This window comes from Mus pahari, chromosome X (genome assembly GCF_900095145.1).
Source record: "Mus pahari chromosome X, PAHARI_EIJ_v1.1, whole genome shotgun sequence".
NCBI lineage: Eukaryota > Metazoa > Chordata > Mammalia > Rodentia > Muridae > Mus > Mus pahari.
In genome coordinates, this window is record NC_034613.1 from 138052183 (window position 1) to 138077944 (window position 25762).

General features: G+C 40.1%; 1 protein-coding gene across 8 annotated transcripts in view; it reads left to right on the forward strand.

The window, feature by feature from the left end:
* The window catches only part of Sh3kbp1 (SH3 domain containing kinase binding protein 1), a 341291-nt gene that overhangs the window by 165494 nt on the left and 150035 nt on the right, over positions 1-25762 (forward strand). For 5 of the 8 annotated variants that reach the window (XM_021188708.2, XM_029534113.1, XM_029534115.1 and 2 more), the window contains 2 exons: positions 7034-7137; positions 20383-20512. In XM_021188708.2, coding sequence (XP_021044367.1) covers positions 7034-7137; positions 20383-20512 — 234 coding nt within the window. Of the gene's footprint in view, positions 1-7033; positions 7138-20382; positions 20513-21044; positions 21102-25762 lie in introns of those variants that run through there. The other 3 variants (XM_029534111.1, XM_029534114.1, XM_029534117.1) reach the window with 2 other exon arrangements.

Genomic DNA, 25762 nt, shown 5'->3' on the forward strand with positions numbered 1-25762 from the left:
TCTCTCTCTCTCTCTCTCTCTCTCTCTCTCTCTCTCTCTCTCTTCTCTTGTGTGCTTCCTAGCTTCTTTCATTCTCAGCAATACACACACACACAGAGAGAGAGAGAGAGAGAGAGAGAGAGAGAGAGAGAGAGAGAGAGAGAGAGAGAGATTTGCACATACAAGAATCCCATTTGTGGGAAATCAGATTTGTTTTTTTGCTTTGTGTTTTGAGAGTGTAGTAGTTTCTTACCCTTCAGAAATACTTTGTGACACAGACCAGTAAAAGGAAAAAATTAGGACAGTTTTTGTAGACTAGTTCCTTGGAAACTTTGGTTTCCTGGTGGCTAGATTGAAGCCAATGTTTATGCACAGTATTCTGTAGTTACAACTGGTCAGGAGTCATGTCAGCTTGCTCCTTGATTGGTGAAGCAATCAAGAGGACCTGAGTTTTTGTAATTAAAGGTAATTTGAGGGAGATACCTAGAGGTTCTGTAAATATCCCAGTCCTCAGTAACGTTCACCCAGTGCTTTCAGGAGACATTGATTCTTGCCAGAATCAAGTTTCTCTGATGTCTACAAAATGGAGATCATGTGTGCTTACATTGCTTTATGTCATTAGTCAATATTCATTTCTTACAGAAAGAGCTTTACTTCTTACTCCTTAACTCTCTAGTCTTATCTACCTGCCCATCTAGCTTGCCACCTGTTGGAACATGTCAGACAAGTTGTAATACACTCCTCAGTACATGATCTCCTGGTCCCTTGGGAGCCACAGGAAGGCCTGTAGAGCTGATGCTATGATCTTTCATAAATTTTGATGCTTCTGATATTTTCTTTTTGCCAGCACTGAATGAAAACATTTTCTGTGGAGATCTAGTTCCTCAGAGACTGCCATTTAGGAAGGCATCAGTAGTTTCCTGAAAGGTCCCAAAGAGATGGCAGTGTGTAGTCAAGACTGAGAAGCAATGACTCACATCCTCCAAGGAGTGATTGCCTGTTCCTGTGAGGTGGTTTTCTATTATCTATAACTTGTGGTACCTCAGGTTTAGATTTTTGTGAGCATTATCATACAGAGAAACAGCAAGTTTCTGACACTCCCACAGAAGTTATGTTCAATAGGTCTGCTCTGTACTTTAAGATCCTGGTACTTATGGTTCCCAGAACAATCTTGGAAAAATGTCTGAAGTAGCCCTGGAAATGGGAATTTGGGGGCTTCTAATTTATCTCTTTGACTTTACTTTAACAGTACTTTCTCTTTTATAACTTGGTTACTAAGTAACTCTCTTTCTGTCTCTCTGTCTCTCTGTTTCTGTCTCTCTTTGTCTCTGTCTCTCTCTTTCTGGTATTACAGGGATATGTTACTGTATCACCACACCAAGGCTATATGCATACTAAGCAAGCACAGTAATAACAGAACTACATCCTTAGTACCCAAATAACAAATAATTTAAGCCTATATAGTTTATTGCTGTTGGGAAAGATGTGGACTCTCAAAAAGATGTTGTGAGTGTCAGATATTGTCAATTGACCCAAAGACTTTCTGTTCATGATGTTATTTGCTACATTTTTTTGTGGCCAGTAAATAGATTTGGTCTAGTGAAAGTTCCACATGCCACAAGACTGTAGGATAAAGGATCTAAGACATCAGTGTGTGCCTTATTCTGGGACTGGAGTCATGGTGTAGTTTATAATTTCGGTAACTTCAATCTTAGAGAAGGGGAATATACTATAATGTCTCCCCATATAACTGGTGCATTTCTTTATGTGGGGGTCCTGTAGACCCCAGTTCCTAGTCGCTGCTGGAAAATTTTGTGATTAGAGTTTTTTCACTTTCTGGTTTTAACTCTTAGCCATGTACTATACTAGCTCATCCAGATTATTATTGTTGTTGTTGTTGTTTATTGATTATTATGAATTGTTTTGGGGTATGTGGTAGGTGTGTGTGCGCGCATGCGTGTAGCTTTCTAGAGTCAGTTTCCCCTTCTACCTTTATGTGGATTTTAAGGATCGAAATACTTTTACCCACTGGACCATTTCTCTGACCCCTATACATGATTCTTTCTGAAGCCTCAACATAGAGCTGAGATTTATTTTAAGAACAGCCAGCTAGATGGGCAGCAGCATCTTTAGAATTATGTCACCAGGTTTGAATACAAACCCTTCTACTTATAAGCTATAAAACCTCTGGTGAAATAATTGATTGCTATGTCTTCCTCAAATTCATTGTTTATAAAAAGAGAGCCCGTGAAAATAATAATAAAAAAATAAGTAAGTAAAAAAAAAAAGAAAAGAAAAGAAGAGCCCATAATCTACCTAGAGATCAATGTAGGAACAAAATGGCGCAACACAGGTAATGTATCTAATAGTCTTAAGCATTGAGTATAAGTGTTCAATATATGTTAGCTGGTATTATTTTATTAACCATGTTTGTTATGAATGTGGCTGTTCTAGTGAGAAACTTGAGGTTTATATGTCTGTGTCCATGTTCTTGCATATGGGCACATATTCATGCATGTGTATTTTAGGGCCAACATGCTATCAGGATATTAAGTAAAGATGTAGCAAATAGCTGGGCGGTGGTGGTGCACGTCTTTAATCTCAGCACTTGGGAGGCAGAGGCAGTCGGATTTCTGAGTTCGAGGCCAGCCTGGTCTACAGAGTGAGTTCCAGGACATCCAGGACTACACAGAGAAACCCTGTCTTGAAAAATACAAAAAAAAAGATGTAGCAAATGTAGCATTGTGATATTTTTATATTTTTATATTTATATTTTTTTATATTTTTATTTTTATATTTTTATATTTATATATTTATATTTTTATTTTTTATATATTTTTATATTTTATATTGCGATATTTTTCCTTATTTTTATTTTTGGGTAAGCAATGTGTGCATACATGCTTGCATGTGCATTATGTCCTTTCCTTCTTTCAATTATGCTTGAGAAGTTAAAATGACCTTGCCTTGGAAACACAGAAGTGACCTAAACAGTGGCAGTGCTGTTGCCATGAAGAAGGAAAAACACAGATGCTCCACTTTCTAGTTTGTGTAACATAGATGTATATTGTTGGTCGTGTTTATTATGTGTGTCACAAGTTGGACTGAGCAGGAAGATGGAGGCTGAAAATAAGAGATCCCAAATCCCAGGTGTGGGCAAAACATGCTTGTTTCTAATCTTCAGGAAAAAAAAACAAAAAACAAAAGGAAGTGATGTCATTGTACTGCCCTTTCAAGGAAGGCCATGATTCACTAGTAAATGCCAGTGAAATAGTAGGGCAAGAAAAAGTGGTAAGAGACACCCTGAAACTTCTTATGTCATCCTAGGTGAATGCAGTCTATGTCCCTCCTCATACACAAACTGGGTTGTAAAGCCAGCACTCAAGTTCAGGTCAATGGTGTGCAGAGCTGAGGTCCAGAGAAACAGAGGCCGACAGTCTGGGAACTTTTTAGTGAAAGTCAGAGTGAAAAGTTGGTGTAGTGTCAGTGTTACAGGAAGCAGTGAATACAGACTGCAGAGAAGCTGGGATGAGTGGATTGATTCGCCTCATCTGGGACCTGAGAGAGACCTCTGACCACAAGGCAAGGAAAATGCTGCCTCTTACTAGCTTAGCGCTTCTGAGGAAATCACTGGTCCTTTCCTCCTTTGCAAAATGGTTGCTCATCCCAACCCTTTTATTTATAACTCCTGTGGTTGAGATACAGTGATATGGGGACGTGGGCATCAGGAGGTGTGATGGCCCATGCATGCCTCTAATCCCAGCACTTGGAAGGCAAAGCCAGGAAGGTCAAAAATTTGAGGCTAGTCTGGACTACTTCTGGAGACCCCAGCTTAAAGAACTGAAGAAATTTCTCAAAGGAAGAGATGGTCTTGAGCGAGCCTCTTATAGAGAAAATAAGACTTTCTGCATGGGTTCAAGTCAGGCCACCTTTAGCACCAGCTGCCTCTAAATCTTTCTTTTTGTCCTCTAGGACTTTTCTTGGTATGTTGACAGTGTACATTATAAGGTTTTATGGCACCAGTTAAGTAACCTCCGAACCATTTAAGAAATATTGGCTAGCTGTCAGAGAGAAATTAGCGAGTGCATCATTCCTTTGGTACCATGTAAGCTTTTATGGTCTCCAATGCACAGATTTAGATGAGGTGAAGTCAGATGAGTATGTTCCAGGTCCTGAATCTGTTGGAATAATCATTTCCCTAAGAATATATCACCTTGGCCTTTGCCATTTGTACAGTGTTAAGCTAGGTGCTATCTTTTAAAATTTCAAAAACATTTATTTGTGTGGCCGTGTGTGTGTGTGTGTGTGTGTGTGTGTGTACACTCACTGGGGTGCATGCAGGTGTTTGAGAAGGCCAGAAGATGTTGTGTCTTACACTGTGATTTTCATTTAATAATTTATGTCTTCTGACAGTTATGTACAGGGTAATTCTTTTCAAAAATGTTATATTTTGAAATTTGTTCATTAACTAATGAGTTTCCATAAGGCTTTTCATAGATTGTTGGTGTTGATTAAACCACTCAGCCCTGCTGCTCTCGCCTGTTCCTCCTCCCCATCCCCAGTTAACCCCTTAACCCTCGGTATCTCTTATTTCCCTGTCTTCTCTTATTTCCCATGTATTTTACTATCCTTCCACTCATTTTAAAAGTTGGGTTATGAGTACCCATGATACCATCTTCATTTGGGTCATCTCCCCCTCATCCCCTGATTTCCCTACAACTCCTCCCTCCTTGCTTAAGCCTTTCTGTCTGCAGTATTCCATTTGACTACTTCATTTTACATATAATCGATCCCCCCCCTACTCCCTTTACCATTATATCTAACATTTATGGCTTTGGTTAGAACCTTCAGGGCCTTTTGGTGCTATTTCAACATGGTCTGGATTTGGTGGCTTCTGTGATTGTATCAGTTTTCAGACATTTGTTATTTCATTTCGTGCTTAAGAGTTGTATTTTTAGAGTTAATTTCAACATAAAAATAGATAATGGGCACCTGATTCTATGGCTCAGTGCATAGAGGCACCTGCCACTAAGCTCACAACTTAAGCTCGGCACCTAGGATCTACATGGTGAGAGAACTCTCTTTCCCAGGTTGTTTTCTGACCTCTATGTGCACACTGCGGTACATGTATAGTTTTCCTACCCCCTGAAATTAAATAATGTGTATAAAAACAAACCCTAGAAAATGAAAACTTACAAATCCCTAAAACTTTATCTCAAGGGATGTATATGGGGAAGCTGGGGAGGAAAGGCATAAATTCCCTGTCACCCAGATTTTCTTTGCTAGAACGAGAACTATGTGCCATTTAGTGTCTAGTTCCTCATTTGTCTTCTGCATTGTTGGGAGCTATAGAGCAATAGTGGTAGTTTTTCATTTTTGTTTTTGAAATAGGATCTTACTGAATAGCCTACACTGGCCTGAAACTTAGGATCTCCTGCCTCAACCCTCTGATCAATGGGACTGCAGATGTGTCCCATCATAGCCAACTTTTTGACAGTATGCATTGCACTGGAATATCAGTCCTTTAGCCTTGTCCTTTGGAGAGGCAATATGCTTAGGTCCTCTGGCCCATGCAGTGCCAGGTCCTCCTTGCAAGGTTACACGATTCAGTCAGCTAACAGGACACATTGCTAGCCTAGGATGTGCCTGTGAGCTGAGTTTGTTCTTATCAAGATTCAGTAGCTTGTGACTTTGTGCAAAAAGGTGGGGATCATTAGTGTAGTGGCTGAAGATGTGATTAGCCGAGATATTGATTCTGAACTTCTGCCCTCTTCTTTGTGTTCCACCCTGTTCTTCCTTAGGGAGGTGGTACAGACATCGAAAAATGAAAGTGAAAACTGGGCCACTGGCTTTTGAAAAATATTGATCAGGAAGCCCATAGATGTAGTTCCAACACCTTCTTCTTTGTGTGATGTCATTCAGGGGTGGGGGGGGGTACGGCTAATGTGCTCTGTAATCATCCCGACAGGGACTTCCTTTTACAGGGAAAAGCTTAGAAAATAATAAAAGTCTCCAGAGGCAACACCCAGAAATAATGCTGGCCTTTCTAAATGCACTTCTTTGAAGTTGTTGATCCTGTTGATTTTCTAGGCCATGTAGTGGCGTGAAGAAATGGTGTGAGGTGTTCAGTTGTGAGCAACAAACCTCTGAGCAATGCCCATCTCGGTTCGTAGTCCTCATACACCACCCCCTGGCTTCTACCACCACTATTGCACGTCATCCCACATGCATGGTATTTGCTCCCACAGTGTACATGGGCAGTATGGATGTCCGTTAGATGGTAGTGTCCGTATTTGTACCAGCTCCAAGTCAAGCCCCCCTGGTGGGACCCATTATATTAATGGCATAGTATAAGAGTCAGTGTCCTCTAAGTGAAGTATGGCTCTGACTTTTAACCTTGACTTGCCTGGGTTGCTTCTGTGGAAGCAGCCAGGCATCTTGCGAATACATCCCCTGGGACACAAATGGCTATGTTGAACCCTGTGGGACTTTTGAAATTGTACCAAGAATAGCAGAAATTCAATTGGCTTTGGGTTATCAGGCTTGAGGTCCACTGTGTTGAAAGGGTGATGATTAGTAAGAGAAAGGCCAGGCCACTTTCTCATTTGCTTTGCACACTTGGGAGTGGGAGGGAAGTGCTCTTTGCCTCGCTAGCATCAGAAGTAGACCATCCTCCTTTCGTTAGCACATCACATCAGCTTTCATTATAAACCAACAGCAGCAAATAGAAAGCGCCATCTATGGAAGCGCGTTTAAGGCAACACTGTGCTCCAGTGCTCCAGGGTGGGGGTTCTGCCTTCAGTGCCAATGGGTCAGTTTCTCATGTCCATGGGTTTCTGACCCAGCAGCTTTTCAAAACACCAAGAAGCACTGCTCTGCTTTCTAATGCCTCTCTAAGAGACCGGGGCTGCTGTGCCTCTAGCTATGCCCCGGGAAGCATATTTGAGACAAATCAGCTTACTTTGCCTGCATGCCTAGGAAGTCTCTCTTTAAAACCTTAATATGGAATGTGAGAGAAGAACTGTATCTAAATAGTTTGCTTTTTCCCATTCAGGAGAGCGACGGAGACGCCGATGCCAGGTGGCATTCAGCTACCTGCCCCAGAATGACGATGAGCTTGAGCTGAAAGTCGGAGACATCATAGAGGTTGTAGGAGAGGTAAGCAAGTAGCTCAGCTGACAGCGTTGTCTCGTGTGGCTATCAGATCCACCTGTGTGCTCAGCCATGAAGAGCCCTGGCTACCTGTGCACAGGCCCATTGGCCTTAGCCACGAAGAGTCAAACCCAGAGACTCTAAAAGTCATCTAATTGAGTCTCCTAGGGAAAGTGGTTCCTTCAGAGGGATTTGTTTAGGTCAGGTGGGAGTGGGGGCCAGATGTGTGGCCATCTGAAGCCGTTGTCTTTGTGCCATAACACACAGTGCTGTGTCATCAGCTTCCCCGGCGACTTTTGGACTCTTGAGTGATCACAATAGCAGAGACCCATCTCTGGAGTAGGGACTCAGTTTTCATTGTGGAGAATACTGAGTTGAGAGAGAATGAAAGTGGCATGTGGCATTTATTGGAAGACTAAGTATATGACAAGTCTGATAAGGGTTTTTCTTTGTCATGTTCTTGCATGGCTTGAATGCTAGAACCCTGACTAGTGGTGGCAAGGGGACGAAGAAATGGCAAACACAGAGACTCACAATATAACCTTGGATTGAATAGCCTGGACTCTTTGGAGAAGCCGCAGCTGCACCCCACCCCCTGAAGAAAACAAAACAAAGCAAAGCAAAACTCAGTGCATTTATTCTACACAGTTGAGCAGGGAAGTGAGGTTATTGCACACAGCTGAACAAGGCAGGGACATTACATTGCAGATAAAGAAGGAACCAGGGTTATTACATACAGATAAAGAAGGAGGCAGGATTATTTTATACAGCTGAGCAAGAAGACAGGTTAAGCAGATCTCAATAGGTACAGTGTCTGGAGAGGACCAGTTTTTAGGCCATAGCATGGACAAGAGGGAAGAAAACTACCATGGTCATCTCTGTACCCACTGTCAGCATTTGAACTCTGGCCCAAGGGAGAGATTGTCATTTCCATGAGTCTCAGCTGGGGAAGGTAGGCCCATGCTCATGCCAACAACACACATTCCCTCAGACCTCCCTGCAGTTCCTTTGTTGTTGTTCCACTGTGGAACCCAAGACCTCACTCCAAGCTCTACGAGGAAGGTCTTCACGCGTTAGGGCACTTAATCATCATGATCACTTTATGGTGTGGATGAGCAAAAACCCTCAAGAGGTAGCAGAGGCAGGGCTAAGGGGCAAAGCCTACTCTATTGACTAGTGACGGTCTCAGTTTCCCTTGAATGTTTGCTCCTATCTACCCCAAACTAGCCTTACTGATAGAATGTTCCTAGAGACACTGAGTGGGACTGCTTGCACTCTGCTCCCTCATGCTTTGGGCATCTTGTGTCTTGGACTGTTAGAACTTCATCATTCATTCTGATTAAGCTTTGCCTCTTTATATAGAAAGAAGTGCCACTTGCATGTGTTTTCTGGATATCAGTTGACATTACAGGTGCTCATGATCTATAGAAAACAGGGTGGATGTTGAGGGGGGTCTGGAAGTGAGCTATTGTCAGGGTAGTACTGGCAGGTCTGCCAGCAGAAGTCAGGTTTCCAGATTTTCTCACCAAATCCTAACCGGCCCTCAACTCCCCACTAAGAGATCTGTAATATGAGTAGGTTGTGCCAGGAGAACTGGGAAAGAACAAAGCTTGGATAAAGACTGGGGCGATGAGTAACTTGATGAGGGCTTGGATACTTGAGTAACTTGGATGCCAAACCCTATAGTGACTGGCACAGCAATTAAACTGAGACTTTTGGGGTTAGCTTTTCTAGAAGACAGATCATTGGCATCTCTGCTAGTCAGTTGGTAGTATAGTCTCATAAGAATCACTTGTAGTGCTTTCAGGTATAACAAAGGTGTGTGTCCGGAGAGAAGTCACTAAAGAGGCTCCCAGAAAGGCACTGGGAGAACGTGCTTTTAATCTCCTTTGTCTGTTTCTAAGTTTTGGATAATTTGTGCTAATATATTATTCAGCCTTTAAGAATGTCTGCTGTCGCCGGGCAGTGGTGGCGCACGCCACCCAGCACCTGGGAGGCAGAGGCAGGCGAATTTCTGAGTTTGAGGCCAGCCTGGTCTACAGAGTGAGTTCCAGGACAGCCAGGGCTACACAGAGAAACTCTGTCTCGAAAAACCAAAAAAATAAAAAAAATAAAAAAAAAAAAGAATGTCTGCTGTCAAGTACGGCACTTATTGAAACTTAGATGAATAAGAAATGAATGGACAGCTGAGCAGAACATCTATTCACTGATGGACAGATTTCTTAACATCAGACCTATGGAAGAAATTCTATGATAAAAAAGTAGGCTTGACTAATAAAAATGTTAAAATTGTTGTATATGGAGGTAATTTAAGAAAGAGAACAGCACACAGGGAAACTGTATTGTTATAAAATGTTATAAATGTAATATATAAAAAATATATAAAGGTGCCAGGCAAGGTGATACATGCTTTTAACCCCAGTACTCTACAGGTAGAGGCAGGCAGATTTCTATGAGTTCCAGGCCAGCCTGGTCTATATAGCAAGTTCCAGGCCAGCCAGAACAATATAGTAAGACCTATCTCAAAAATCAAAAATGTACAAAAATATTATGAAGCTGTTAGACCAATACCAAATGACACAGGAATTTTCCATAATCACAAATCCCATAAGGAAAAATAGTTCTTTTTAAAAATTTTTATTGTTCTAAGCCAAGGATTCTCTTGGTAGCCCAATGAATCCTTTGAGTTTGAATCTAAACTGCTGCCTGAAACTGTCTTAGCGTGTTGGATTACAGCTATATATTACCATGTCTTGCCATGGAGAAAAATTTTAACTATGTGAAAATATCCCACCCTGCTATTTATTAAAGTGTAAATTAAGATAGTAATTAGTAGATTTCAGCCCACTAAAAAGTATTTACTGGTTGGACTGTTGGCAGTGCCTAGTAAAAGTGGTGAATTTGTATAGCTATATGATATTTATATGAAGGTATGTCAATAGCTATAAAATGATCTCATTCCTAAGAATTTATCTGCTGAAAATGGTTAACAAAAGTGCATACAGGGACTGTGTTAATTGTAGCAACATTTGTAATAATGAAAAATAATCAAGGAAAAGAATTAAGTTGCATTATCTACCTAGAAGACATGAAGCCATTAAAATGGTTCACACAGAGCCCCTTAAATATATATTTATTATGATGTTGTGCATTATAAATACTGGCTATATTCCTCTAAGCTGAGAGTTTTTTAAGATGCAAAGACTCTGCTTTTTTGTGTCTTTATATTTGAGGTACCTGAAATAGTGTTTGAATCCTAATATGTACCTTCATAAATGCTTGCTAAATAAGTACTTGAATAAGTAGAACTATAAAACAGGGGTTTGCTTTTGTTTTGCAAAATAAATCAACAGATCAGAACACAAAATTGCAGATACCAGGATGTAATCATGTGAAATAGATCTATATGCATGTGATCCAGGATTGAAAGGGAACAAGAATTGAAAATGGCCTTGTCATAGACAATGGTTTTCCTTTACTGACATAACAATATTTTAAGAACACAAATCAAGGGCTGGTGAGATGACTCAGCGGTTAAGCTCTTCTGGATGTCCTGAGTTCAAATCCCAGCAATCACATGGTGGCTTACAACCATCCATAGTGAAATCTGACAACCTCTTCTGGTATGTTTGAAGACAGCTATAATATACTTACATATAACAATAAAAAATCAAAAAAAGAACACAAATCAAGAACAAGACACATGACCGATACATTTCTTGAGAAATGCTGAACACTTTTGCCTGTCAGCTGTGAGGAAAGGAACCATTGGAGAGGAACAATTGCTGCACTTGTGATGGGACACAAGCCATTGACCCCACCTGCAATACTTTTCTGCTCATTTGCAGTTGGATTCTAGACTGCATTTGCTGGTCCCATCATCAGGAAAGGGGGGGGGGAAATGCATAGAGTTTGAAGGCTAGTTTTTAATGTTTTTTCAAAATCATATCAAAACTTCTCTATTTTTAGTTGATTTGAGATCTCATAGATTTTTTACCATTATCAATATATAATGATCTGTCCTTTTCTCTAATAATGAATGTTATATATGGGTTTATAGGCATCCTTTCAATGAGTCTGCTAGACTAGACTCAAATGAATAGTGTTCCAAGTAAACAAAATCCTTTAAGTCATAGATACAGATTAAGGTAAGGAAACAATAAAAGCCTTGTGGTACTGTTGAACCAACCAATCTGTTAATGAATGTATAACATCTTGGGGCTGGAAAGATGGCTCAGCAGTTAAAAGCACTGGTTGCTCTTCCAGAGGACCTGGGTTCAATTGCCAGCACCCACATGATGTCCTACAACCATCCATAACTGCTGTCCCAGAGGATCCAGTTCCCTCTTCTGGCCTCCAAGGATGCTAAGCATGCACAGCTATATGTGAAGACTAAACGTCCATACACGTAGATAAAAGTAATATTTAAAAGTGTAACATATTGTACATGTACACATTATAATTATATCTTGATTGACTGATTGATTGGCAGTGTTGAGTTTTATAATGACAATTTACACCTTTTTCTTTTTTCTTTTCTTTTCTTTTTTTTTCTTTTTTTTTCTTTTTTGGTCCTTGACAGCTCTGAGGATCTTGACCATGTGGGCTAGTTTTTCGAAAACAATTGAGTCACAGAATTTTTAAAATGATATATGTATATCTTAATATCTAATATTAACTCAAAATATCACAATCTATGTTTATGTTCAATACAATGTTATAATACAGAGTCAGGCCTATATCCAATATTTATTGTATTCATGTATATGCATGTATGTATGTATGTATGTATGTATGTATGTATGTGTATGAGTGTGGCCAAGGTCTTTTCTGTAAGTATGGGTTGCTGGTTTGAGTTCCTTGTTTTGTGCATCCACAGTGTATTGTCTATGACCTGCACTGATTTCTTTAAAGTGCATCAGTAGCAATGAAAATGAAGCAATGGAAGTATATTGTCCCCTTCTGATGTTCTATAGCTCCCCAGCCCCAGGTTTTTTGATCCCTAACTTGGTAGCTGTTTTTCTTTTAACCTTCAAGTTGTTACCTTTATTCTTTCAAGTTGTTACTTTTATTCTTTCTTAGCACTAACTTTGTCTTCACACACCCAGGTTTTTGCACTATGTAATCCAGCAATACCCCTGGCAGGCCTAAAAGGTTTAGAAAGAAATAACTTTGGGCCCCTGTAGGGGAAATAACAGGTACTTGTTTGCCAGAAATTAACTACCAGCCTGCAGCCCCTCAGCCTTGGTTAAGGAAGAGAGCAAGGGATAGTCCTGGAGTGGACAAAGTGAAGGCTGTGCTGAGGAGCCTCCCATCCCCCTTCTGCCTCAGTCTGGCTGTAAGAAAAGCCATCATGGCAAATTTAAAGGAGCCAAGCTGTCAATTTGGAAAGAGAGTGGCAAGCTCTACATTCCCAGATTGATTGACGTCCCCCACTCCCCCTACAGATTGTGATTTTTAAGTAAGTCATTATACACGTGGGTCGTTTTGATTCAGAGTGCAGCAGACAGAAATGCTAGTGGGGTTCTCAATGCAGATGAACAAGCATGCTGTGGGGACAAGGTTACAGGAGCAGAACCTGGGGTCCTCTGGAATTTTCCCTTTTTTGTTTTTGAGGACTGCTTCTGTTTTAGTTTGGTGTTTTTTTTTTTCCCTGTGTTATCTGGAGTCTAAGGAAGGAGGGTTTTTTTTTTTTCTATTATTACTTTCATTTATTATTTATTTTTTTTATTATTATTATTTTCTTTATTTACATTTCAAATGCTATCCCGAAAGTTTCCTATACCCCTCCCCCCACCTCTGCTCCCCTACCCACCGACTCCCACTACTTGGCCCAGGCCTTGCCTTGTGCTGGGTCATATAAAGTTTGCAAGACCAAGGGGCCTCTCTTCCCAATGATGGCTGATTAGGCCATCTTCTGCTACATATGCAGCTAGAGACACAAACTCAGGGGGTACTGGTTAGTTCATATTGTTGTTCCACCTACAGGGTTGCAGCCCCGGAAGGAGGGTTTTTGTTGTTATTGTTGTTTGGCTTTTTGTTTGTTTTGTTTTGTTTTTCCCTGTGTCGACTGAGGCTGGTCTCAACAAATCTCTCAAAGTGGTAACTTGAGTAATATTCTGAAATTTTTGGTTTTCTGTCCCTTTTTTTTGTGATTAATTTTAGAGACATTTCTCAGTGGTTCCCAGTCAGACTGGCTGGTGACTGAGGGATGCAGATTCTGAGTTAAAGCCTGATCTGGCTTTGTGGTTTGCAAAGATGATAACTTGCATGTTCAAAAACTGTCTGCATTCTTCTTCATATGCCCATAGAAGGAGATTGGATCCACTCATCTCCGGTTATCTTGAAGTGCTTTAAAGCTTTCACTCAGGCAGACAAACCTCTGTGTGGGTGGATGGGCGCATCCTCCGCCTTTCACTCTTGCTCAAGAGAAGCCAAGTTCAGTGATCCCTTTCACAGCACATACACTAAAAATTGCTGGCATCCGTTTAAAAGCTGATCAGCTAACAGGCGATCCAAGCATGCCTTCATTTTCCCCCATTAAGACTGCATTACTTTAGAAGCAAGGTTCTTCTCTTGTTTTGTATTTTAAAAGATGTGTTAATAAAAAAAAATCTTAGTATTGGAATTTGATCATCTACCTACTTCAGGCTGTTCTACAATTGTCCTCTGTTTAATATAGTGGCGAACACATCTATTTTCCTAGTTTATGTACAGGTACTGAAGCATTCATACTATGGTGAGGGATGGTATGTTTAGAAGGGAAGGTAAACTGGGTGTTGTGATGCATGTCTAGAGCCCCTGCACTTTGTTGGTAGAAGTAGAAGGATCAGTTGTTCAAGGTCATTCTTAGCTGTGACACTAAGTTTGAGGCAGTCCTAACCTGTGTGAGACCCTAGGTCAAGTAACAAAAGGTGTAAAAAAGAAAACAGTTATATTTGAAGCATCAGCATGTGGAACAGGCTACAACTGTCTAAAAGAAAGTATTTGTGCTAGATTTGAATAACTATGAAATTTCTTAAATATTTAAATGCTTATATCATGAGCGAAACTACTTATAGATACACAGAGATTCATTGAACAGAATGTACACACTGAAACAGGCTCAGTTTGGTCATGGAGAGTCCTACAAGAAGCTCAGACTATAAAAGAGTGACAGATGATGAAATTAACAAAGGAACAAGGAAGTAAAAGCTGGAGCTCCTGGTGGAGGGTGAAGAAGATGCCACCCAGGAACAGAGAAAAGCTACAGGGTGCCTGTGCTTGAGCTTTCAAGGAGATGTATCATTGAAAGCTTTCTTCCCTGGGCTTTTGCCAAGGCCCAGGTATCACCACAGATAAAACGTGCACCCTCTTGGTTCATCACAAAGCTTATCTTACTCGTTCAGTTTCCTTTTTGTTCATAGTTCCAAGTTAGAATGGTGGTAAGGCCTTATCAGAGTTCTTTAGGAATCTGGGAATCTGTAGAATAGTTGTGACTGCTGGGAAGGGGGAGACCATGGCACTCTGCTGAAGGACGCCTCCGGAAGCCCTATAACAGTGCTTCTCCACCCTCCTAATGCTGCGGTTCTTTATTATAGTTCCTTGTGCTATGGTGACCCCCTGCCATAAAATTATTTTATTGCTACTTCATAATTGTACCTTTTGCTACTGTTATGAATTGTAATATAACTATCTGATATGCAGGCTATCTGATATGTGACTCCTGTGAAACCAAATCCTTCTCCCCCCCCCCAACCTTTATTTTTTCATCAATGCCAGGAACTTGCTGAATGGTCCAGGCTAGACTTGGATTTCAGATCCTCTTGTCTCCACTCTCTGAATGCTAGCGTTCCAAGTGTGCAGAACCGTATCTGGTTTCAGAACCCTTTCTATTCCATTGAAAATCATGGCTATTGCTCTGTCTTGCGTAAGTCTTACATAGAGATTCTATTTTAAAAACCCTGTTTCCTTATCAATCATACTATGGGTTTCTCTTTTGAACTCCCCTTCTTAATTAAACAGGCTTTCTCCAAAGGAAAGAGGGAAGGAATGGGAACAAACACGGCGGCATGTATGAACTCTTCGAGCCTACCTAGAAAGCAGTGAATTACATAGGAATTAGGGGAAATTATCGACAAGGAATTTGGTACTTAGATAATGCTTATTTCTACAGAGACCGTTACTTAAAACAACTATTATGGACAATAATGTTTAGGAAGTGGCCACTTTAAATATTTCTTCATTAATTCCACTGATAGAAAAATGTCTTCTCTAGAAACAAAGTTTATTTTTAAACACTGTTCATGGAATTAAACTATGGCATTATATATTTATGTGAAGTTGTAGAACAACCAAAACCAATCAAAAGTGCTTGAAATAAGATTAATGATTGACTGGGAAAGGGCACATAGGAATTTTCTCAAGTAATAAAAATATTTCGTTTGTTTATAAAGATGTAGCTTTCAAAACTGACCTGAGATTTGTAAATTATATCTCAATTTTAAAGAAACTTGATAAATAGTCTTGATAAACAGTTTTTCTCATGTTGTGCCATTTTGCAAAATACTTTCAACTCCCTTCCATAGATAGGAAACATTCTAGTGTTGAAATGTCCATGTAATTACTTCTGAGAAGAATGTGTTTGTGCATGTGTGCATGCCTGTGGATATGTGTGTGGAGGCCAGAGCAGCGTGTCAGATGTCATGTTCTTTTACTCTGTACCTTACTGCCTTACTGTCTCTTTCAGAACTAGAAGCTTACAGTGTGTTGGCTAGGCTAGCTAGCTAGTTAGGGAGTTCTTGGGGCCTTGCTGTCTCCTCCCTAAGATGGTGGGCTTACAGTTATGTGGAACTGTACCTGACTTTTTACTGGGTAGTAGAGATTCTAGCATAGGTCCTCATGATTGTAGAACAAACACTCATACCCACTGAGTCATCTCCCTAGCCCCTACTGGGATGGAAACTGACTTTATTGGCTTCTGGGTATCTCTTTCTACTTCCTGCCCTGCTCCATCTAAATGTACTCTCCTAGTGTGCTCCTAAAGGGGATTTGAGTAACACAGCAGTCATTGATTGAAAGCAGTGATTGCAACCCTAAGTGGATTTTTTTTCTATGTGGCTGCTTCTACTCTCAGGAAGACTTTAGATTTGGTAAACCTTTATTCCCTTCCTTGTACAACTGACAGGCAAGGAACAAAAAACCAAGGATATTACATAGGACATCTTCCCTGTGTGACAAATGTAGGCGATGTCTGCACAGCTGAGAGGGTGAGTGTTGAAATCACTCTGTTGTTTCCTCAGCTTCCAGTAGGGTTAAAATAGAGAACTTACTTCCTTGAGCACTGAACCTATAAAAGGCTATTTCTTGTAAAGGGATCAGAATTCTACTGGGATGGAAACTATACTCAGCCTTTCTCAAACAGCACTAGTAAACGGCTTTGCTCCTAGCTATGAGCCATTGATTGGTAGGGTTTGCTTTGGGGGCATAGTGATAGGGCCTCAAGTTAGTCACATTGGCCACAGGGAGGGACCCCTAGGGTTTGTTCTCAGCTTAGATCTAGGAACTACAGAAAAATGATGATCAATTGGGATTGGGTGGGCATAGGAAGAAGGTGGGCATCTCCCTTTACTTTCTTACTGTGAGGAAAAGGTGTGAACCTTTGGCACCACCTATAGTCTATGCTCTATTTCAAGGGCACACATTTCCTTTTCTGTGTTCAAAAATAGAAGTGTCAATACAGGCCATCTTAATTTCTAAGCAGAAGGTGTGCAAGCTGTGCAGGTTCTCCTCTTTTGTTCTAGAAATTTCTCCATGATGAGTATGTGCTCGCCCACGTGAATGTATGCTTGTGCACATATGTGTGCTTGGGTTTGAATGTGATGGCCAGAGGTATCTTCCTTAATCACTTTCTACCTTATTTTATGAAACAATATCTCACTGAGCCTAGGGTTCATCAGTTCAACTAATGAGGCTGATCAGCAAACTCCAAAGATCCTCTTGTCCCTGATTTCTCAGTCTGGGATTATTAGTGCATTGCCATGTTTGGGTTTTGTTTTACATGGGCACTGGGTCCAATATAAGTCCTCTATTTGCATGGCCAGCACTTTACCTATGGGACCATTTCTTAAACTCTGGAATGAGGTCTTCATGGGTTTTGATCACTAATGAATCTATCCTAGGGTCATAAGGCAGTATAGGATAACTGTTTAGTAAATATTGACATCACTAGAATGGCCACACAGGTTTGGTGTTGCAGGACCTGACTAAGAACGATGGTAACATAATCAGGATCTCTTGTTCCCTTCCGCTCCTCATAGGAAGGACCCCGTCTTCTCCCCACTCCACTTTTTTATGAGTCAATTAGGACTCGATAGGCTGTCATAGAGGATTTCTTTTAATGATTTGCCTGTCATGAATGTGTTGGCACTGTGCTTAATAGGGGGAATCATCATTCTGGGCTTCAGTGCCTTTGTCTTTATGTAGGAAATTAAGCTAGATGATCTCAGAAGACAGCTAGTGTGAATATAAGGATAATATTTTCTCCTCTCTCCAGGCTCAGTCTTGAGACTAAAGCAGCAGACTGTGGGAAGAAATTGTATTACATAGCTCTCAGTGGTTCTGGTACCAGGCTTTCCCCCAAGAGGGCTCAGGTCACAAGGAAACACCCCTTGCATCCATGGAAGCTGCAATTGGAAGAGTATCCCTCAGGTGACGAGCAATGGTTTTATTGTCAACCCTTCCATTTGCTGTGTAGCTAATGATATACCTCTGTAGTTTTCCCACAGGCTCCCAGGCTGTGGAATGACAGTGATACTGGCATCTGGGGGTGTGGCAGGGTGAAGATGCCTTTGTTTTCCCAGTAGGCAGCTGCTGATCCTACACATCAGGAGTGCTTTCCTGGAATCTGACAGTAGAGCTGCTTATTGGGAACATGAATATTTCCGACATCATCAGACTGAATAGATGGAGTTGGTTCAGCCTCCCTCTGCTGCCAGGAATTGTGCCACAGATCACTCCGTTGTGGATCCTGACCTTGGTTGTGAATCCCTTGCCCTGTGATTCCCGAGAGGAAGGAGGTTATTTTACTGCTCTTTATTCAGGGCAAGCATAAGGACCCCATGCTACATATCCTGTGACTTGCAGTGAATTCTTCCAACGATCTTAATCCTATCAAAACCCTCTTGAAGGAATAATACACATCAATTGAGGTAGCTTAGAAACATGCAAATGCTAGTCAGTGGAAAGAATGCTAAATACCGTGAACTGATACTGAGTAGTCATCATGACAGCCGTACCTAGGATGCTATTGTGCACATTCTTCCCCTAAGATTCTGTGGCCATGCAAATGTAATCAATCACTACTCCACAAATCTATACCCTATGAGTTCTCTAAAACCATTGCAAAGGTATTACTCTGGTTGTCTCCCTTCTCTGGCGTTCATCATGCCCTGTCCCCTTCCTGGAATGCTCTGAACATACTTCCCCTAATCTTAGCTACTGTCTCTAATTTCTTAATGGCCTATCTTAATTTTGACTTACCTTTTCTCAAATCTGTCTTTTACCATGCCAGATCTAAGTGAGCTCAACTTGATGTAACAAGTCTGATGTGTGCTAACTCATTTCTTTATCCTGCATTGCTAGCCTTAGTCTTTACTCACACCTTATCTTGATACATTGCCACTTTCTTTAGAAAAAAACTGGGACTTGTCATATATAATTATGCACCTCTCAATCCTAGCAAAGAACCATAAAGCATATACCTTTAACAGAGACAAAGATCATGCTTAAGTACGGCGTGTGAGATGAATTACCAGTTCAGTTACATAGATATGGAAGCGGGAATTTAATTTGGCAGGAGAAAATGAATAAGTTCACATAACAGCTAAGTTTCAGGGTAGAATTTGAACTGGGCTTGAGATTCAGTTTTCTTTTTTATTTGTTTGAATTATTTAAGTTCTTAAACTGTATTTATTGGCTTGCACTGGCATAGTATATACATATAGGAAATCTTTAAAGGTTCTAACTCTTTTTTTTTTTCTTTTATCGTTTCATGTGTTTTTGGTAATGTCATACTTGCTTGTCCTCAAGACCTTATTTTTCTCTCCAGGAAGCCAAGTAAACATTCAGACATCGACTTTGCTGTTTGGTGGATCCATCTCAAATCCTTCAGACAACTTCTCTTTCCCCATTTCACTTGCCCCCAGCTAGTTGGTCAAGACCACTCCATACCTCAAAACTGAACATATCTTGTCTCTTCTCATTACTTTCCTGGTCTAGCTCCCACTTCCTCCTCAGTTGGCTGCAGACTTCCAGCCCCCTGATAGTCCAGTCTTTCCCCCACATTCCCAGAGAAACTCACATGAAATCTCTCTACCACTCCCAAGTTCTCAGCTCAGAGGGGTTTTGTGTGTGTGTGTGTGTGAGTTTTTTGTTGTTGTTGTTGTTGTTGTTTTAATTGAAAATAGATTCTGCTCTCAATTGCCTAGTTTTGGTTACCTTGCAAAATCTTCCTTCTCTTCTCTCCCCCTCCCCATCCCGTCTTTATCTTCCTCACTCACTCTTCCTTTTTGTTTCTGTTGCTTATTTGTGGTACTGAGAGTGTTATTTAGACCTTGTGGCGCCATATTTCCAGCCACTTGATCTAGCTGGATAGACCAGGCTCGCCTCACAGGTACTGTTTATCTTCCTTGCTGTGTCTCTCCTGAGTGCTGGAATTACAGATGTGTGTGCCCATGCCTGGTTATATTCACAGGGTTTTTTTTTAATAGTGGTTTTCATAAAACAAAACACATAAAATTGCATAGTCACTCTGGTGAAGTACACATCAAACAAAAGCAAATTTTGATACAGTTATCTATGTGATAGCTTAATACATTAAATAACCAATGCTACCCAGCAAGTACATTTCAAAGTACCAATGAGTACAAATGATATTTTGAGGTATAGCATCTGTGATAGAATAGGAAAATATTCATGATTTATTCCATGGTAAGTCACCAGTTCTACTAATACTGGTATACTATCTACATTCATAACCAAAGGAAATGCCAAACTTCAGTTAGAAGTTGACTAAAATGAAGTGTCAATTTTGGGCTGTTTGTGTTGGATTTCAGGTTAACTCNCTTTACTTGTCTAAATCATAAGACCATGCTTTCTGTTTTCCTGGTAATTTTAGAGCATTGGATCCCTGTTCTGTGTGAGTTCTACTCTGTACCATGTCAGTAGGAGACCTGGCTGACCTCATCTTGGACCTCTGTTTTCTTTATGCAGGTAGAAGAAGGATGGTGGGAAGGTGTACTCAATGGGAAGACTGGAATGTTCCCTTCAAACTTCATCAAGGAGCTATCAGGGGAGTCGGATGAGCTTGGCATTTCCCAGGATGAGCAGCTTTCCAAGTCAAGTAAGGATGTCTACCATACTGAACAGAAAGGGAAGAGACCAGTGGGCTCGGTCGTAGCCTCCCTTGTATACTGTGGTTCGATGCCAAAGGAGTATGAGAAAAGCTTGTAGGCATTTTTTTTGGCCTTTGCACCTTAGCCCACTATGATTTAGTAAGTTTATCACTGTGTAGATGTGACCTATAGCTATATATTCTATATGTATCTGGATAAGTGAGTACCAGCCTTTAGCCAGGGTGGTACTGGCTCATGGGAGACACAGATTGTTGTGCTTCCATATACTTCTAGAATGTCTTTTCCCAGTGAGCTTGTAATTATTGTTTAAATAAACGCAACGAGATGATCAGTAATCCCCAATGTCCTCTGAAGAACTTAGGAAAAAACTAACAATAATTGGTGGCAAGATACTGTGTACAAGATAAATGCATGCCAGTTCCATTGAATATATGACAAGATAGTCCAGCTTCACCTTGGATGAGGAAGTGGTTCCCTTTTGTAATGGTGAGAACGAACTTCAGGTCTTTTTTTCTCCAGGGCCTGAAGGTTTCCTTCCAGCTTCTCTGCTGCCCTTTCCAGCTCATGGAGCAAAAGGTCAGGACCGAGAAGCTTTGTTCTCCCAGTCACTAACCCAACTTCCCATGTGGGCGTCTGTGTTTATTTTGTGCTGTGTTGAGCCAAGGTCATGGGCATGAATGTTGTAGGAGATTCAGCTATGTCATTCGTAGTGTGATGCTGCTTGCTGACTTTCTTTCCTGACAAGAGGAACACAGCCCAGTCTTAACTAAAACAATTCTCAAATAGCTTCACTTTCCACTTAGAAAAGTTTAATTTAAACAGTATTCTTCTATTGGCTTGGTATCCCTGTATTCATTCAGTAGTTTAATTGGACAAGTGTTTGATTTGGAAGTTGAAGCTATTTCCAGATAAGTACTTAGGTGACTTTTTTGTTTTTGTTTTTGTTTTTGTTTTTGTTTTTGGTGTGTGGGGGGTGGTAGTAGTGTGTCAGCAGTGGCTTTGGGCTGTACAGCTGGCCATACATAGAAGCAACTGTACTGACTAGTTGACTTGGTGTCTGCAGCAGGATCCCTTCCTTCCACTGATAAAACCTGAGAATCCTCTGCTCCAAATTCCATTATATCCTCAAGTCCTGAATGTGAAGGATTGGGATGGCTGTTCAGAACAACGGATGTAGGGAGGAACTCCTGTCACTTTCTCTGAGCTGAGACAACTGCTTCTTCACTAATGTGGCCAGCTCAATGAGTAGAGCAGTGATAGCTTCTTTTGCCCCTCCTCCCAATCCACAGTAGAATTTTAACTGCTCCGAAATCTACTTTTATACACTAAAATAGTATCATGCCTGGTAACTAGGTCCCATATTAACAATACTGTATCTCTGGAACATTGTGAGTTAAATGTTTTTGTTTGTTTGTTTGTTTGTTTTTAGGGGGATTTTTTTTTTGGAAAAGGGTTATAATAACTTTATTTTCATAAGGAAATGAAATCTAAGTTCTAACAGCAATAGCATACATAGGAAGGTCCTCAGTAAATAGTAACTCTTATTGGTGGTAAGATCGACTTGGGACATGACCAATTAGTGTTTAGCTATTTGTTTTCTCTTTGCTACCATGGCCACTGAAGCAGCATGTCTATGTTTTAAAAATTACTTTGTAATTCCTTTACTGATGCAGAGAGGGAGATTGGGGATTGCCTCTTGGGGAAACTCCTGGCGCTTGCCTAATCTTAGCTATATAGTCTCAGAAGTGAAGAGTTTCAGGAGAATACAACCCATAGTTTTGGCAACAATTGACACAAGCTGTACCATGGGATGATCTTCTTAGTCATTTGGCTATCCTTTACCTACCCCTCACACCAACTCATTTATTAGATAGACATCTGTTTCAGAACAAGAACTGTCCAGCAGTTTCTGTAGCTGTGCTAAGTCCAGCTGTCCACTGCTGAGAAGGCTTGAGGTCCCTGGAGAAGTATGTTTTTCTAACAAGGATGGATGGTTCTTATAAACACAAAACAGAACAAAACAGTGCTTGCTGTAGTCTTCCTAAGTATACAGTTAAGAGAAGCAGGTTCCAATATGACCCTGTCTGCTTGCTTATATTTGTCCATTCCCTTTGTCTTCTCTTTTATTTCCTTCTTCTAGTCTTCATTAATTAAACCTCTGTTGAGCTCCTGTAGTTACTAAGATCTTCCCCGGTGCCTTGAAGAGTCAGAGACAAATGAAGTACAGATATGGACCTTGCCTTCAGTCAACTCATCTTGCAGAAAGGAGGCAAAGGCTCAGGAACCTTCCCTAGGAGCTGACATTTGAGTGGGAGTAGGGTACAAAGGCAGAGAGGCCAGTCCCATGGTAATGTTGGGGAATAGTAGTCAAAAGGGCTTCATAGAAGAGTAGATGTGAGAATAATGTCTTTGTTGCTTTCTGAATTGTCACCATGCCCTAACAGAGAGAAGGAGCATCTTTCAGAGTTGTGGTAGTGTTTTCAGTACCTGTCTACACTTGCGATTTGCTTCATCATAGGATTATCCTAAAATGCATGTATAACCATATCACATTGCTGTAGAGATTATGTATATGATGGGATGCATCCAAGTTGGACCTTTGATTTTGGAATGGTCTGCTTATTCTCTTCACCAGAGAATAGTGTTAGGACTTTGGATATGCTTTACTTCTTTTGGAGAAAAACTTTTTTTGTTTTGAAGTAATTAAGATTCATAGGAAGTTGTTAAAATAAACACAAACTCTATAGGGAGGATCCACGTGTACCTTCATCCACATTTCTCCAGTGATTGCATCTCTTATAATTACAGTAAATGCATATTTGTTTCTGTTCTACAGCTGAAAGATACTAAGTATAGTTGGTGTACAAACAGCTAGCTTTTTCTCTGCTATGAGCCAAAATGTACTTAATCAGAGTCTTCATTTAACCAGCCCACTTAGTACTCTTTGTAAAATTTCCATAATGATTGCTTAATTAATACATGACTTTGGAGCTAAGTTAAATCCTAATCTTTCTACCAAATTGGTAATGATTAGAGATTAGAGTGGTATCATATAAATATCCTTTTAAATGCCACCAGACATTAGGGTGAGGGTTTTCTTTGTGACTAGAGCTAATATTTGTAACCTTATTACGGAGAGAGCATTGTGTCCAATGAATTCCTGTATATCTTTGATTCACACATGGGCACAAACATTCCCTTTGGATTAATGCATTCTTATTTTATACTTTGCAAATAATGCTTGAAGCTATAACATTTGTATATTAATAGATGCCTCTGATAGAGGAAGTGTTGGTGGTATACTTTAAAAAGAAGTATTCCATTGACTACATGTCACATAGTAGGTGTTTAATAAAATTCTTCATCAGCCCATTATTACTCCAAGGAGACATTTTTATCTGGAATGACAGGTAGACATTGCTAGAACTTGATTTTCATGCACTTTTGCATATGACATTTGGTTCATAGATCCTTGTTCATGGCAATCTGCTCTGTCATGGACAGAGACTTAACAATCATATGGGTTTGCCCACAGTTAAGTGGAAGTAGGAACTTTCTGCATATTTAAATTTGAAAACATTTTTTTCCATCCTTGGAACTTGTGACACCTTGTATGTAGTTTTCAAAAAGATTTTTAAGTCCTCAGTTATAGATGATTCTCAAATATCAGTAAAAGAAGAGTATAATGAAGCCACACAGACCTGTCCTCAGCTTGAGGCTAATTTATTAACAGTATGGCTTACACATTCTTAAAGAAAATCCTAGGTATTATATAATTTACCAATAAATATTTCAATATGTATCAATAAAAGGGTTTCTTAAAGTACCATTACCAGATGCACATAAATTTTCCTTAAATAATTATATATTAAATAATATGTTCCATGTCCATACCTCTAATAAACTACATACACAGTGGTGAGTTGACATGTTTCAAATTTCTCTGAATCTGTCCTCCTTCGTGGGTTGTCCTTCTGTGCAATCTATTTGCTAAGGAAGCAAAGTTTGTGTTTCTATTAGTTCCTCATTGTCTTGGCTTTAATAGTTTCATCACTGTGTGTCATTTAAACTCCCTTTCTGTAAATTGTTAATTAAATCGGGGAATGTGAGTAGATTAAAGTGTGTATGTGTGTGTCTATGTGTTTGTGTGTGTGTGTGCATGTGTGTACTACATCTTTTTAGGTGGTACTTGATGCTCCACCTGGAAGCTTATAAGGTCTGACTGTCTTTCCTTTTAAACTTAGCTTTTATTATCAGTCAGACATGGCTTACAGATTGGTACCAAACAAGATTTTTTCTTTAAGAATGAAATGAGCTTCCCACCTCTCACATTAATAAATATACATAAAAAGGTGTTGAATAAAATCAGATGTGCAAAAACAGAACACAGAAATGTTTACATCAACAGAATAGACAGTCTTACGATTCTATGGGTGAGCAGAAATTTTCCTGTCATTAGGCCTGCTGTAAGACGACGACATGAATGCTCAGTGCAGTGACATTTCAGCTGTGCCCTTGGCTTATGCGTTAGGAGACCAAAATGACATGCCATCTTTCTACACATATTGTGGCACCACCACCATTATACAAACAGATCAGCTTCTCATGGAACATCTGGTGAATTTCAAGTCTGACTAACATTGGGTTTATTCTTACCACAATCATAGATGTTGATTAATTAATTGTCTTTTTAAATATAATTATACATATGTTCCCATTGACTAAATAATGTGAAATGGCACTAATCAGAAAATGTTTTCATCACACATCATCCTGACTCTTTAGGATTTATTTGGGCTTAGTGATGACAAATTTTATATCTGACTATGGTCCCATTTCAGTATTGTTTGCCTCATATTTAAAATATATATGAATATTCCATTTTTAACATTTTTGATACTGCTTGATTTCAAATAAAGGTTGTAAAAGTATAATTATTACTTTTTTAAAAATCCTTGAGCCAGAGATGTAACTGAGTTCTTTTAGAATGTTTGCTAAACATATACAGTGTCCTGGATTTGACCCCCAGCACTCAATAAGTTAGGTATGTTGGCACAACACTTTTCTCCCAGTGTTGCAGGGGTGCATACAGAAATACCAGAAATTCAAGGCCATCCTCAGGCACATTAGATAGTCTAAGGCTAGCCTGAGATAGATGGGATTCTGACTCAAAGACAGCCCTATAGTTCTAGGAATATCTTCAATTATTTCTCATCACCATCTCAGCAAGAAAAGGT